Genomic DNA, 15,872 nt, shown 5'->3' with positions numbered 1-15,872 from the left:
CGTAAACGATTTGTGCTCCACTATACAGTCCCCTAAGTACATGTTCGCGGATGATCTGAAATTCTTTCGTGTAATTGCTTCGGCAGTCGATTGCTGTGCCATCCAAGCCGATATCGATTCGCTGCTAAATTGGTGCACACTAAACGGGATGGAAGTAAACGTACAAAAGTGTAATGTGATCTCGTTCTGTCGTAACAGGCACTTAACAACGTTTGATTATAGAATGTCAACAAGCATTATCAACCGTGTAAACACAGTTAAGGATCTAGGCATTCTTCTCGATAGCAAATTGAGTTTCGCGCAGCACATTGCAATGTCTACAGCCAAAGCATATGCCGTATTGGGGTTCATCAAAAGAAACACGCAACAATTCAACGATGTATACTGCCTAAAATCGCTCTTCTGCGCCCTTGTACGTAGCATTCTCGAGTACGGTGTACTTGTGTGGGCACCCTATCATGCTGTACAAATCAACCGCGTCGAACGAATTCAGCGTCACTTTGTTCGTTACGCTCTGCGGTTACTACCTTGGACTGATCCTATTCGTCTACCACCCTATGAACATCGATGCAATCTTCTACGTTTGCCGACTCTTGCAAGTCGGAGGATAATGCTGCAACGGCTCTTCGTGTTTGATCTTCTGGGAAACAATATAGATAGCCCGGAGTTGCTGAACCAGCTCCGATTCAACGTACCGCCTAGACCCACCAGACGAACTGATTTCTTTCGGTTACCAATGTATCGTACTCTTTTTTCTCAAAACAATCCGTTCAATGTATGCTGTCGTAATTTTAATAATGTAGCTGACAAATATGATTTTAGCATTACTAAGACTACCTTTAAACATAGAATTAATATTAATTAAGAAACTGTCTGTACGAGTAACTCGAAGACCAGTAAATAAATAAATAAAAATAAAAATAAAAAAAAAATTGTCTCGCAAGTCTGTTATTTATATCAAGTATCAGTATAGTATCAAAATAGGTTAAAAATTACTTTAGCTATTGGCATTTCAGTTTTGTGGGTACCCGGGTACCCACGTCGGCCTGTTACGTAGTAAAAAATTCAGGAACCCCTCCTCACTCCCCCTCTTACTATATTGACAATATTATTAACCGAAAAGCCTAACTTAGTGAAGTTCTAAGATGTCACAAAGTTTCAATTTCCAGCTATGGATAAAACATGAGAATTTCATTAATTGAAACCTAAAAAGGTACCCTGGTACCGCGTCGGACACACAACGGCTAAGCATACTCCAGGATAAGTGAAGAAATAAAAAAGATAAAAAAAAAATAAATCTATGACAGAAAGAAAACTGTTTCATTTTTCTGAATTACCCAGCATCTTTCAAAAGAGTCTTAATTTCGTTCAAATTTCATCTACTCTTCTCTATATCTCCTTGCTCCAAAAATATCATTGGTGCGCATAAAACGGTGGAATCTGGAATTATGTTTTTCCGCTTAAAGTTGGGACTTTTCTAGCATACAGGTTTTTCTGAGCATACTTTTAAAATGAAGCAATCCATTTTTTACAAATGAAAATGTTTTTGGAATAAAGCTTCTTAACCAATAGGCCCCGTGCGAATCTAGAAACTTTGATAAAAATTTAATAGCTTTCACTGGCGATTTTAAATCGCGATGTTGTTTTCTACAAAGTTGTACACAATGAAATTGTCCATCAGATTCTCACTTTTGGTAATATTTGAATGTCTAAAGTACTACCTAGGGGCAATAATGTGAACCAGTTTCATTGAAAAACCTAAGTTTTCAAACAAAACATCTTTAAAATAAAAAGTTGTTCTGGAGCCCCCGACAGAATATTTTATTTTTACTTTCAAATGAAAGGGAAAAGCCCATTCTATCACATGCTGAAGTTTTAGGGATGCCGATTTTTTTTGAAAAAAATTGTTCTACCAAACACCGTGGGTTTTTTTTTGTAAATCGACTTAAAATTTTTAAAATTGATTTTTTGGTGGAGAATTTTTTCAATATTTTTATTCAAAAATTTGACTAAGTTTGTGAAAATCACTCCTACGACATTTTTTTGTATGATTTGTCATTTTTAGACTAAAGCCATTTGAAAAAAAATGGTAAAAAAAGTTTGACCCTTTCAAAAGACAGTCTAGATCATTTTTGGAAAAAACAAGGTATGCAAAGTGGCTTTTTGTGACAAAGTTCTCATGAACATAAAATTTCATTAAAATCGGAGAGAGTGCTGCCAACATTTGTTCGAGTTGGCGCGAAGTTCGTCAATATGTAAACCATTAAAATTTCATCAATATTCGTTGATTTCAACATTTAAATAAATAACGAAAATGAATAGTAGATGTCCCAGCAATGCCTATATTCCCAGGTATCCTCCAGTTTTGGATTTCTCCTAAACTGCTTAAACAACAAGATAGCGAACGCACGGGAGAAACTGGCCAAAACAACAAAGTTATAGATCCTCTTTACCAAACAGCGTGAAAACACATAAATCTTTCTCATCATGTTTCGCTTCTCGGCCACGACACGTTGATGGAGGTCACGGATCAGCATCGCTTGCCCATATGGCGTATGATAACATGACTCCGCTGCTGCAGTGTAGTAGTGAGCGAGAAAAATACCTTCTATCGCCGAAAGAATGCTGCATCGGCAAACTAACATATACCTACTAGCTATAGGTTGTACAAGTTATATTAAATAGCACAACAAATAGCAAAGATGAAGATGTGCGCTAAATATATGCTATCTACGACCGATGGTTGGGCTCGTAAAATTCTACAGCACACATTGGAGAGTAGGTACTGCCATAAGCAAAGAAAAATTATGTAGCAGCGATCTTACTGCTTGATATTGGGATACCTACGGTACTGTTACGCCGAGAAGCATTTTAGGACGACGATAGACTCCGAGCGAAGGTTGGGCTGGCATCCGGAAAAATGAAACGGAGAGTGCAAGTGATTTATCTTGCTGGTTGCCACTGTTGTCGTTATCTTGGCCACCCAATAGATGGGTAGGTAGGTAGTAGTTGCTTTTGGTGTTTTCCGGTTCACGGCGAAACATGTAGGCTTTTTTTTGTCAGTGAGGCAATGAAAAATAGTTCATTTTGTAGTTGAAAATGATTCGATATAAATTTGAGTTAGGAAAACAGTACCATGAGTAAATAGCAAGAGTTTTGTAGTTACCCCAGTTGCCTCCTAACGCTCTTATTTCAAAATGTTCTTGAATTTAGTTCAAACTGTAGCTGTTAAATGTAAATTTCCGATTATAACTAAAAAAGGATGCAATTCGGAAAAGTATCGTATACAAGATTATCATGGTAGCTCCAAAGCCGCGAGATAATGTAGGATTAGGTGGAAGCTGACCAGCTGAGAGATCCGCCACTTTGTTTGGTTTCATTATAGTTATTATTATTATCTAGGTCTCTAGCGAACCGTTACCAATTATCTTTTTCTCTTACCAAATTTCTATGTGTCTTATTATCATTTTAACTTTATTTTCTAGTTTCTATAACCAATCTCTGTCTAATTTTCCTTTACAATTCATTTTTCCGAATTATTTTGTTCACTTTGCTTATTTGGAGCAGAAGAAAGCCTATTGGAGCAACGACTCTCCTTATCTTCTAATCTCTCTATCTTCATACTTCCTCATATTTTGTGTCAACATATACATTTTCAAATGATATTTTTCATTGATTTAAATAAAATTAACAGAACATCATTTATATGAAAAAAAACTAGTGCTAAAGCTAGTACTATCGAGAGAAGGGACTTAGTCACAATCGTTTTTAAAACCAATCAATCACAATCGAACGATGGAATAGTCGGTACATACTAATGAATCGCTGATTACTGACGTAATTGGTTCGCACACGAGAGGTTCTTAAAAATGAATGAAATCTATGACTACGACGATGAACATCAAAGCTCACAAATTGTAGCACATCAGAGCAATCAATTCTTGATTGAGGTAGACCAGCAATCAAAACTGCCCTCGACGAACAGACAGAAAATCGAGGTTGATAAGTTGACAACGGTCCTTATACCACAGAAGGTTTACCGGGTTCCTCCACGGTCAGGCTCGTGGGCAGAATATTCTGAAGTGGGGGGATTTTGATTTTTCAACGCTTATTTTAAAAGAAACGTACAGAAACGCTCAAAGTTTGAGGATTTTTTTTTGGGGCCTGGACCTAGCCCTGTGAACTCAGCTCAACAAATTGGGTAAACGTTTGTTATTGAGGAATCATCAAAGACACCGCTGCATAGTGGTCGGAAACCCCAAAAACGTGAACTTAATTCACTAGAGGCCAAACCATCGAATATATTCACAAGGTATCTTTGGACGAATTATTCGTAAGAATATTCCACACAACTTAATAACAATTAAAATTAGGCATGGCTTACTAAGATCAAACTAAAAAAAAATAACTTTTTATACTGACGAGGTAGAAAGTTAGTATCTTCGACAAAGTTTTAGAAATTCCTCCTAATGACGAATTTTGTTGAACAATTTGAACTTATAGGACTTAAGGTTATCGATTTATAAAGCGTTTTATATGGCAACACCCTTAAATTCTTTTTTTTATATAACTTTTTCCACTGTAACTTTTCGTGCAAACCATGTTCAAAACAAATGTGGTAACATTAAAACCATATAATATTGTTAAAGCCTGAAGTAAAAATACTTATTCGTTTCGAAGTTCTTGAAGATTTTAACATTTTTTACCAGACGAAAAATTTTTTTTGTTGATTTTAACACGGAAAAAGTAAAAAAAATCTTACAAAGTGAGCTTACCCCATTCATAGGGTTCTAGAGTGCCACGTATCAAACCTTCTTACCTTTATTATGCGTAGTCTGGACATTAAAAATAGTGCCTGCTCGTCCATTTTGGTTTGCACCTTTCTCTCTTATACGCAGTTGAAGTTGGTGTAAAACAATTTAAAATTCTTCAATAACTCTTAAACGAATGAGTATTTTTACAAGAGATGTGCGCCACGCCGCCGATTTCAGGTAAAAAATTTACATGCAGTCTTCAACAATATTTTTACATGCAGTCTTCAACAACGTTATGTGGTTTTAATGCCTCAATATTTGCCTGGAACATCGTTTGCACGAAAAGTTACATTGAAAAAAGTTAAATTAAAAAACTGCTGGCTCGTGTCGGATTCGAAATGGTTTGTAGTAGTTGTTAAGCCAACTGACTAAACCTACACCTCTTGTATCTCACAATTCTCATCCATCCGGGGCAACTGTTAAGTACTGATTTAGTAGGGATTGTGTTCTTGCTTATTTTGTTTTTTGTTAATCGTCATGTTTTTATCCATAGCTACTTTTTCTTACTTGCTGTCCAGCTTCGTGATATATCTGACCTGCTCAGGTCTGCTGCAAATATCGTCACCTGTTGAGACATGAACCGATCAGGAGGTGTCGACCATAAGGGTTTACATCTGTTTACAACCACCTTCGCCGGGTTTCTTATCCTTCTTGGTGCTAGTCGTTCTTATTTATCTGCTAGCTGGTGCTGAGAACTTCTCGGCGGCGGTATTTCACCCTACACCGATGCCCATTTTTGCGATCAATTTCGCTGGCACTCCAACGGAATAATCATCTGCGATAAAATTTCTCTAGACAACGACATCCCGATTTTCTACAATTTCGTGTTTTTCCTCCTTAGCTGCCGTTGCTAGCCCGCTGACCGACATCTGCTGTCTACTCACTACTGTTGTTAATATCGAAGCTTGTCGAAACGTGAACCGATCCTTCAGAGAAGCCGTCCAACTTGACATACATCTCTTTCCAGCCACCCTCGCAAAGTTTCGTGGTTTCTTTATTGATTTGTTTCAAGAGTGACCGAACCTAAATGACATTTTATGTGTCAAAACGGTTTGCAGTATATTTATTTTCCTGAACAGGAAGTTAATAAATTTTTAAAAGTTATTCAAAACCATCATGGGGGGGGGGTCCGAGTGATTTGGCAGTGCTGCCACTTTTTCCACTTGGACGTGAGATTTATGATGTTCCTAAAAGAGCCAGAAACTCCACGTCTGATCTAGACTTACTAACATCAGAGGCGGTTTTCGTAGGTTTGTATTGGCGCTCCTCGAGTTGTTATATTTGGTGGTCCCAAAGTGAACATTTGTAGCCTTAACAAGGAATCTCATCTGCCTACGGTTTTTGGGTGCAGTAACAAGGGGATATCAGAGTCGCACTCTTTCGGAACAAAGACATTGTGGTGAATGGTGTTTTTCTGCTAAATAGTTCATTAGCATTTTGTAAAGCCGCATCTAAAAAAAATTCTAAAGGCGTCTTTTTAGTAAACAACAATTTGAATGCACAACAGCAGCAAAAAAGAATATTCTACCTGTTCGGATTGGGAAGAATACACGTCCTGATAGCAGCTTACACGCAGCTTCAAAGCTGTAATTTATTATATTAGATTGCATACTGTTTTAAATATAGGTTAGCTTACATTTTCGTTTGCTTCTTCCGCGCTTTTCCGAAACAAAGTCTTCTTTTTTATGGGTGTCTGTACTGTTCTAGGTTTAACAAATTCATTAGTTTTAAGCTAGATTTAAATGAATAGAACTTACTTGTTTTGCAAATCTGTGATAACTAGCATAGACTAGCCAATTAACCGTACTGTTAGCTTTAGTATCTATAACAATTTATGCATAAATATTCACATAGTTTTTAAGTTGTATGCATGTTAAATTATAGTTACCTAGTTTAATCACAAATTCACTCCTTTAACTAGTATTTAAGTAATTGTAGAAATAAGTTTTAATTGCAGACTATATTATTTTATAGAGCTTTCAGATCTTCGACCACTTAACTCCTCGTGTGAAATCTATGCTCCATCTGACAGTCCAGCACACGAGGGTATGTTCTGACGTTTGCGCAACTGACATTTATGTTTGCTCGAATTGACAGCACCGGGTGGTACTGAACTGAACTCATCTGTCTGTTGAACGAATCTGCCCTGTGGTTTCGTAACATTCCCCTGCCCGTGAAGTTCCGGACCGTCTCCAGGTGTCTGAAGATCCAGGAGTGCTAGCTTTACTGCAGGTCTATTGATTACTCCATTCTTCGTCTGTACAACTGCTCGCCGAACTTGTCCATCTGGTGCCTTAATAACGTCCACGATCTTACCCCTTAACCAACCGTTCCGTTTACTCTCCTCCACAACGATGACTAGGTCTCCTGCTTTCAACGGTTTAGTAGGTTCAAACCACTTTGTACGCCTGGTTAAAGTTGGTAGGTACTCTCGAATCCAGCGGGCCCAGAAGTGGTTTACCAAGCATTGTGCGAGACGCCAGCTGTCTCGCAAGGCACTTCCTTCCACCTTTGTTGATGTTTCCGGTTGTGCAACGCCCTTTGTACCGAACAACAGGAAGTGGTTTGGCGTCAGTGACTCTTCTTCCATCGACTCAAGCGGAATGTATGTCAATGGCCTAGAGTTGACAATCGACTCGGCTTCTGCAACTACTGTTTCCAAAACTTCGTCACTAGGATGCTGTGGATGGTCTGCGATGACAGACATAGCGGTTTTTACTGAGCGCACCATGCGCTCCCAAGCGCCGCCCATGTGAGGCGCCGAAGGCGGATTGAAACACCAGCTCGTCTTACTGTTGGTAAATGTAATCGCACAATTCTCCTGGATCTCCTGCATCTGTTTCTCAAGAATGTTGCTCGCTCCCACGAAGTTAGTTCCGTTGTCACTGTAGAAGGTTTCTGGAGAACCACGGCGAGCCACAAATCGTCTGATGGCCATTACGCACGACTGGGTAGAGAGACTATGTACTACCTCTAAATGTACAGCGCGTATCGTGAGGCAAGTGAATAACGCCACCCATCTTTTCACCAGGTTTCGACCTTGTTTGACCTGTATTGGCCCGAAATAGTCTACGCCAGTGTGCGTAAATGGTTGAATCATTCCAGTGACGCGAGCGGCCGGTAGGGATGCCATCATAGGTGGTGCTGGAACAGCATTTTTAACGCGACAGGTAACACACTGTTTCGATACCTGACGAATTAGCACTCGTAGCCCAGGTATAAAGAACCGTTGGCGCATCTCGTTGCAAACTGTCTCCCCATTTCCGTGGAGGAATTTCCGATGGTAGTTTTCCGCTAGAAGATGAACAGCGAAGTGCTTCCTTGGTAATATAATTGGGAACTTTGCATCATACACCACGGTAGGTGCTTCGCAGATCCTACTGTTCATCCGAATAATGCCTGTTTCATCTAAGAATACTGATAGTCGGTACAGTGAGCTGGACTTCGGGATGGGTGGTGAGCTTGTCGAATCCCCTAGGTTACGCCGCAGAATCGCGTACTCGTCTGGATAGGTTTCAACTTGTACCTGTTGCCAAATTAGGTTTTCAGCCTCGCATAACTCCTTCTGCACTAGAATACTGGACTGCGATCCCTTTCCACCCTTGAACTTGCACACGGCTCGTAACACGTAGGCCGTCGCTCTCAGTAAACGATTCCAGTTTGAGAATCTAGAAACATCCATCAGTGGTTGCGGCATCATACCATGATAAAGAAATACGGTACGTAGTTCAGCTTCTACATCCACCCTGTTCGGCTTGGGTTCTGACGGCCACCGATCCCGCGCGTTGAATACGAACTCCGGTGCATTGTACCACGGCCCATTCGGGTCGAAACTTGGTCCATCTTTCCACTTCGTGGCCGCATCAGCAATGTTCATTTTCGATGGCACATAATTCCATTCATCTACGCTCGTTGAACTGAGAATCTCTCCTACACGGAACGCAACAAATTGATGATATCGTCGAGCGTCAGATCGTAGCCAGTACAGAACGGTTGTTGAATCTGTATCGTTCAGTTATCTGGATATCCAGGGAGCTCAACACTGAGCCCATCAACCTTGTTCCGATTATCGCCGCTTGTAGCTCTAGACGCGGGATGGATAGTGGTTTCAACGGAGCGACCTTCGTTTTTGCAGCTACTAGAACACATCTGGGTCTACCGTTATCGATGAGTCGAAAATATAAGGCAGCCGCACAGGCCACTTCGCTGGCGTCCACGAATAGATGGGCTTCTACATCTTTGAGAGCGGAAATGTTGACCCCCTTGAAGAAACAACGAGGCACCCTCACTGCATCTAGATGCTGCATGTTCTGACACCAATGCCTCCACTTACCATGCAATTCTTCTGTGATCAGATCATCCCAGTCTGTTCCACTTCTCCATATCTGCTGCATGAGAATTTTCCCATGTACGACGAAGTGTGCAATCAGTCCTAGTGGGTCGAAGAGTGACATTACAGTTCGCAAGACTTGGCGTTTAGTTGGCGTACTTCCACTTTCGATTAGTGCTTTAATTTCTTCCTTCATGCTGTTCAGGTCAAAGCAGAAGACATCCTCTGTTGGTTTCCAGATCAAACCTAGCACCCGTTCCGAATCAAGCGATTTGTCCAGCTTCATGGATATTTGCTGACGTGCCTCCGGCTCTCCGATTTTTTCTAAGACTCGGACTGAATTTGAGGCGAAGTTACGAATTTCGAAACCTGCTTGCGAATGGACGTATTTCACTTCGGTGATTAATCGGACAGCTTCCTCTTCCGTGTCTACACTGTCCAGAAAGTCATCCACGTAGTGGTTCTCGGTGATAGCTCTTGCCGCTCTCGGAAAGGAATCAGCAAACTCCGTTGCGTTTCTGTTTTTTACAAACTGCGCTAGACTTGGCGAGCAGGTTGCTCCGAAGGTGGCCACATCCATGACGAAAATTTGGGGTTCTAATTCTGGATGCAGCCGAAAAATGAACCGTTGTAACTGCTTGTCTTCATCTCGTATCCTGATCTGATGGAACATCTCTTTTATGTCTCCCACCATTGCTATGTTTCCTTGCCTGAATCGCAGCAGTACCGATATCAGATCCACTAGAAGATCCGGACCTTTTAACAGCATGTCGTTGAATGATACGCCTGCCACACGTGCTTTAGCGTCCCATATCAGCCGTAGCTTGCTAGGTTTTTTCGGGTTCTGTACTATTCCCAACGGTAAGTACCAGACCTTTGTCGGGTCAGTAGATCGCAGTTCGTTTGGCGTAATACGATGGGCGTATCCCTTCGATTCGTACTCTACAATCTGCTCTTTCACCCGTTGTCCGAGAATCGGGTCCTTACTTAACCTTCTTTCCAACGCTTTCAATCGCCGAAGTGCCATCGGGTAGCTGTCCGGAAAGCAGAACTGGTCATACTTCCATAACAGCCCTATCTCGAAGGCACCGTCCACGCGCCGGATTGTAGCTTCCATAATCTGTCGTACTCGCTTGTCTTCTTCAGCTTCAGGTTTAACTGTCACGCTGGACTCTTCAACTGCGAAGAATTGTTTCATCCATTGATGCAGCTCATGATTTTTCATCTTTTCTGTTAGATGTAAATTCAACTGCACTATCGAATTGCCGCTCTTGTCGTTTTTCCCGAAGATACACCAACCCAGACGCGTTTTTGTAGCTACTGGTTCGTTATCTCTTCCCTCGCGCGTTCGCAACGCAGTTAGTAGCCGAATATGTTCGATGCCAATGATGATACCTGGAGTCGCATCCGTGTAACTTTGAACCGGAAGACCCTTTAGGTGTTGATAGCTACGTGCTAGATTGTCGTAGCACATCGTTTGCGCAGGTAACTGCAGCTGCTGAACTGTTCTCACATTGTGGAGTTTAAACTTCTTGCTATTGCCGCAGATAACCACGCTAATACGCTGAGATTCCTTTTCTTCCCTCGAGATATTTCCAGTCCAACTCAAACAGAAGCCGTCAGTTGGACCCTTGATACCTAACGACGACGCAATATTGCGTTCAAGAAGAGTAGAACTAGACCCGTCATCCAGGAACGCATAGGTACTGACTTGCTTGCCATTCCCGTGTATAGTGACCGGCAAATATCGGAATAACGAATATGACATCGAACTGTGTAAATTTTGATGTACAACAATATTCGTATTCCCTGCTCCGCTCGTTGTATCCGCTTTTCCCGAACCGTTTGCTGAGTGCAGAAGGTTATTGTGGTATATTCGACAACCATTTATACCACACTCCTTTTTGGTTCGACATGCCATTTCCGATGTGGTACAAGGCAACCCCTACACAGTTTTTTTCTGCTTCACGACTTCCCATCTACCGTCGATATCGAGCGCCTTGAATTGCTTGCAGTTTGCGATTTCGTGACCGGTTCTAGCGCAATACATACAAGTATTCTTTTCCCGCTCCCCTGTTGCCATATTTTTCCCAGCGGATTCACTATTCCTCTACTGCGGGCCCTCAGAGTGTGTGTACAGCTTCGGTTTCTCTTTTCCCGGTTTGATGGGTTTCGAGTTCATACTGAGCGCTTCGACTGGAAGCGTAACATCTGAAGCCATTATCACTAACTCAGACATGAACGCGCTGAAGGTCGCCAGGTTGACGCAGGTGCTTTTATTCTTGTAGTAGGACCACTGCATTTTAATTTGCGGTGGTAGTTTCTCGACTAGCTCGTGAAGCAGCGTAGGATTCCACAAATCATCAGAAAGATTAGCAACACACATGTGATCCACGACATTTTGTACAGCGAGACCGAAATTTATTTGCGACTGCAAGTTGTCAGTCTTCGGAGAGGGAACTGTTCGTAGCTTTTGGAGGAGAGAATGTATCAGAATTTCTGGTCGACCGTACAAGCGCCGTAATATATCAATTACGAAAGGCACCGACTGCGGCATCAGCAACCGGCTTCTAACTGCTTCCAACGCGTTGCCCTTCAAACAACGCTGTAGTCGAGCTAAGTTCTCCGAATCAGTGTATCCACATGTTTCCGTAGAGTTACAGAATGAGCTATAGAATAGCGGCCAATCTTGAGGGTCGCCTGAAAAGTTTGGCAACTCCCGCGGCAACACTTTCTCTGGCAGCCATTTGCTCGCTAGATGGCCCGCTTCGAACTGGTATAGCAGGCTGTTGTTGAGGCCGTTGGTCAATGGAGGGAGCACCGAATGGTCCGGCTGGCATCGGTAGTTGGGTACCCGGAATCACAAACTGAGGTGCAGTGGTACTGGACACAGGTGGTACCAACGCACTCGTACTTACTAACACACCCCCATTATTGAAATACGTTCCTTCTCTCTGCGTTGAGACCGGGATATTTATATTTAACGATTGCATTCCACTCACGGTGGTACTGGCGATATTGCTATTGATCCACGTTGGTTGACAAATGGAACTTAACGTTGGTCGGGAGTGTACTAAAGGCACTGATAAACTGGGATGTTGGAAAGTAACTGAACACCCTCCAACCGAGTAACCCTGACTACCAGTGAGAAATGACAATGATGGGTTAGTTGCAACGTGCGGAGGGGCGACGATACTGTTATGTGTCGGAATATTTGTAGTGTGCAATTGATTCAGCACTGAGGTTGTTGTTGACAATGTGGGATTATAGTTAGACATAGGTGTATACCCATAATTGAGGGAGGATACTTGTGGTACACTTTTACCTACTATGCTATCGTGAAACACTAGCCTACTACTAGAGGAATATGTGACAATGTTATCACCACATTCCGATGCCCTACTCATGAGTATGGAGGGGATGCTGTTTACTATTGCCTCTGGTACTTGGTTACGACCCGATAAAGGGGGAAGGTCGATTACCGAAGGCGGAGCACTATTGTTGATCTTCCGCGATCCACTGTTGTCATTTATCGCAACGAGTTTATTGACTCCGACGTAGGAGTTGCATCTAGTCACCAATGACGAACTTACCAGAGGTCTCCCGGGAACGTCTAAAATAATTTCGGTGTGGGATACGAAGTCACCTTTTGATCTTACTGGAACTGGACCTTCAGGTGCATTCATTGCTACGGAGCACTTTACCGAACTTGGTGTAGAAGTTGACACAGGGCTCGAGGTTGCAAGAGCAGGAACGTTTGACGCCTTCGGGCTAGAGGTGATGAGTGCTGGGATTATAGACTGCTGAACTGCTTCTGTAACTACGGTTCTCGGCAAGGTGCTACTGGATGACACTACTTTCACTCGACGTGCTGTGTCGACTTCCTGCTTTCCAAGCCACGATCGTACCTTATCTAGACTAGCTCGACTGCTCAGTCTTGATGTCCTACTGGCTCCATCCTCTGAATTTTCCTCATCCGCGAGAAGTTTATACTTCTTCTTTAGAAACTTCTCCTCCTCATCCGCTAGCTTTTTCCTGGTTGCAGCTTGAGCTGCTTCTTCTTCCAGAATTCTTCGCATTCTCATGGCCTTCTCTTCCTCGATCATCCTTAGATTGAGGTCTATTCTAGACGAGTGCTTGCTAGAAGACATACGACTGACCGACTGCAATATTGAATCTTCCTCCCGGCACTGCTCGCATTTCCAACTGCGATTAACCTCGGAGATGGAATCCGTCACTCCCGCACACCCAAAGTGCATCCACGTCTCACAAGAGTCGCATCCGACTAAATTATCCGCCGAGTCCGGTCGATCACACTTGGCACAATGTTTCGTCAAATCCATCTCCCTCTTCCAGGAACTGTGTTCACCAGAAAATCTTTGAAGATTGTTCGGATTGGGAAGAATACACGTCCTGATAGCAGCTTACACGCAGCTTCAAAGCTGTAATTTATTATATTAGATTGCATACTGTTTTAAATATAGGTTAGCTTACATTTTCGTTTGCTTCTTCCGCGCTTTTCCGAAACAAAGTCTTCTTTTTTATGGGTGTCTGTACTGTTCTAGGTTTAACAAATTCATTAGTTTTAAGCTAGATTTAAATGAATAGAACTTACTTGTTTTGCAAATCTGTGATAACTAGCATAGACTAGCCAATTAACCGTACTGTTAGCTTTAGTATCTATAACAATTTATGCATAAATATTCACATAGTTTTTAAGTTGTATGCATGTTAAATTATAGTTACCTAGTTTAATCACAAATTCACTCCTTTAACTAGTATTTAAGTAATTGTAGAAATAAGTTTTAATTGCAGACTATATTATTTTATAGAGCTTTCAGATCTTCGACCACTTAACTCCTCGTGTGAAATCTATGCTCCATCTGACAGTCCAGCACACGAGGGTATGTTCTGACGTTTGCGCAACTGACATTTATGTTTGCTCGAATTGACAGCACCGGGTGGTACTGAACTGAACTCATCTGTCTGTTGAACGAATCTGCCCTGTGGTTTCGTAACACTACCAAAAGTGACATTTAAATAGCATTGAAACTAGGCGGAACTTACGCCGTCGATCTCTACTTTGTAGGCGGGAATGTAGACACGGTAGCTATTTATAATACATGTCATTAGTAATATCATTTGCTTGTTGAGCTGGTTTGAGCGCACTGTCGTGATTTGCATCACAACGGAATATTTCTGGGTCAGATCTTTGGAATAGCTCGACGCAAAGTGAAAAGTTAAAAAGGCTATCTCCTTTAACTTACGGGAGATATAAGGAATTAAAAGACGAAACAGACGATAGTTCAGCAAAAAAGTGGTCACCGATTTTTATTCGACGTATGGCAACTACCTCGTCCGGCGAATTATCAGCGGTTTGGGACGGCTTCCGTTCCTAGGTTTCGATTATGCAGATAAGCCGCATCGCAATAAGGGTTTCGGTACCGGTAGTATCAGTATCAAAAATCCCGGGAATACCGACCCATTGTTGGTACTGAAATACCAGTACTGAATACAGATAAGTACCAATATTTTCGGTACTATACAAAGCTTTTGATGACGAATTTATTTTATCAATTTAAAATTATTTACAATGACCTTTCAATAAGTTTATGAATTTAAAGCTAGCATGGTTGAATTGATTTTGGGTTGGTTACCATTACTCGATGTATACCGACAAAATAATTTTGCGGCCTAAATCACGCTTGTACTAATTTTGCTTTTTAATATTAATCTATAAAAAAAACGAACACCATCTTAATACCTAACCTCGATGCGAATAGAGCACATAGGGATTTGATCTGAGTTTGTGATCAGCGTTGTTTGATTATATGTGATTTGCATGTGATTCTCACAATATAAACTTCTGAAAATACACAGCAAAAAGTTTCTTCAAATAATTGATTCCACTTGTTATTTCGACATTATTTCTTTAATCCTTTTATGCCCAACTTTTTCCTAGTGCATATGGGGTTTCATAACTATTTTTCCTTAAAACTGTTGGGTTCAAGAAACATGAGAAACTTGCTTCGATCAAAATAGTTGCTTTTCTTGCAGTACTAGAATCTGCTCAAATTTTACTATGCACAATACAATTCTCCGCGAATTTCCACAAGAGTCCAATTGCTTGGAAAAGGTAGTCGAAATTCTAGCCTCGGCTGAATTTCTGACGTCTTTACAACCTTTTGGAACAGTTACACCCACCGCACATTTGGTTTAATTCTAGTTTGTTTAGAATCAATCGCAATGGTAATTCTGGCAGTAGAGACCCGTTTCACTACTGTACTGTTTGTGCAGTGGATAAGTAACAAATCTGTAGTAAATGATTTTTTTCGACACACTTTCATCATCAGGGGCAGTGGAGCAGTGAACTGTATAAACAATTGTCAAACGCCACAAACAAAAAAACTACAAGGGATAGCCCTATGGAGTTGTACGAATTGCAGACGTAGGACTGCAATACGTGAAATATTTAATTTCTTATTACATTTGGATTAATAATTAATCAAACATATTTCTTTCTACAGTTCACTTCATGAACCCTCATGAAACCATCTTGCTCATCAGGTCATTTTATTTACAATGGGCGATCGAATCCGATTAAAGAAAGCAGACAGAAAATGCGATGGAAAACCGAACTAATATCTGGAACTGCTTTAAAATTTTAAAAGGTTTTCTATTGTGAGCGGTAAACAACCAGACCGATACTTAAAAATCATGTTTTAGAC

General features: G+C 41.3%; 4 protein-coding genes across 5 annotated transcripts in view; 1 reads left to right on the top strand and 3 right to left on the bottom strand.

Annotated features, from left to right (window-relative positions):
- The window catches only part of LOC131678416 (CUGBP Elav-like family member 2), a 1,026,317-nt gene that overhangs the window by 51,100 nt on the left and 959,345 nt on the right, over window positions 1-15,872 (top strand). The window lies entirely within an intron of this gene.
- Window positions 6,829-8,691, bottom strand: LOC131679359 (uncharacterized). Its single transcript, XM_058960073.1, has one exon. The coding sequence runs from the start codon at window positions 8,689-8,691 to the stop codon at window positions 6,829-6,831; it is 1,863 nt and encodes a 620-aa protein (XP_058816056.1).
- Window positions 8,783-11,065, bottom strand: LOC131679358 (uncharacterized). Its single transcript, XM_058960072.1, has one exon. It carries the CDS (start codon window positions 11,063-11,065, stop codon window positions 8,783-8,785), a length of 2,283 nt encoding a protein of 760 aa, XP_058816055.1.
- On the bottom strand, window positions 11,814-13,487 carry LOC131679357 (uncharacterized). Its single transcript, XM_058960071.1, has one exon. The coding sequence runs from the start codon at window positions 13,485-13,487 to the stop codon at window positions 11,814-11,816; it is 1,674 nt and encodes a 557-aa protein (XP_058816054.1).

The sequence above is a fragment of the Topomyia yanbarensis genome, chromosome 2 (assembly GCF_030247195.1).
Source record: "Topomyia yanbarensis strain Yona2022 chromosome 2, ASM3024719v1, whole genome shotgun sequence".
Lineage (NCBI taxonomy): Eukaryota > Metazoa > Arthropoda > Insecta > Diptera > Culicidae > Topomyia > Topomyia yanbarensis.
This window is presented reverse-complemented; position numbering and strand designations above follow the sequence as displayed.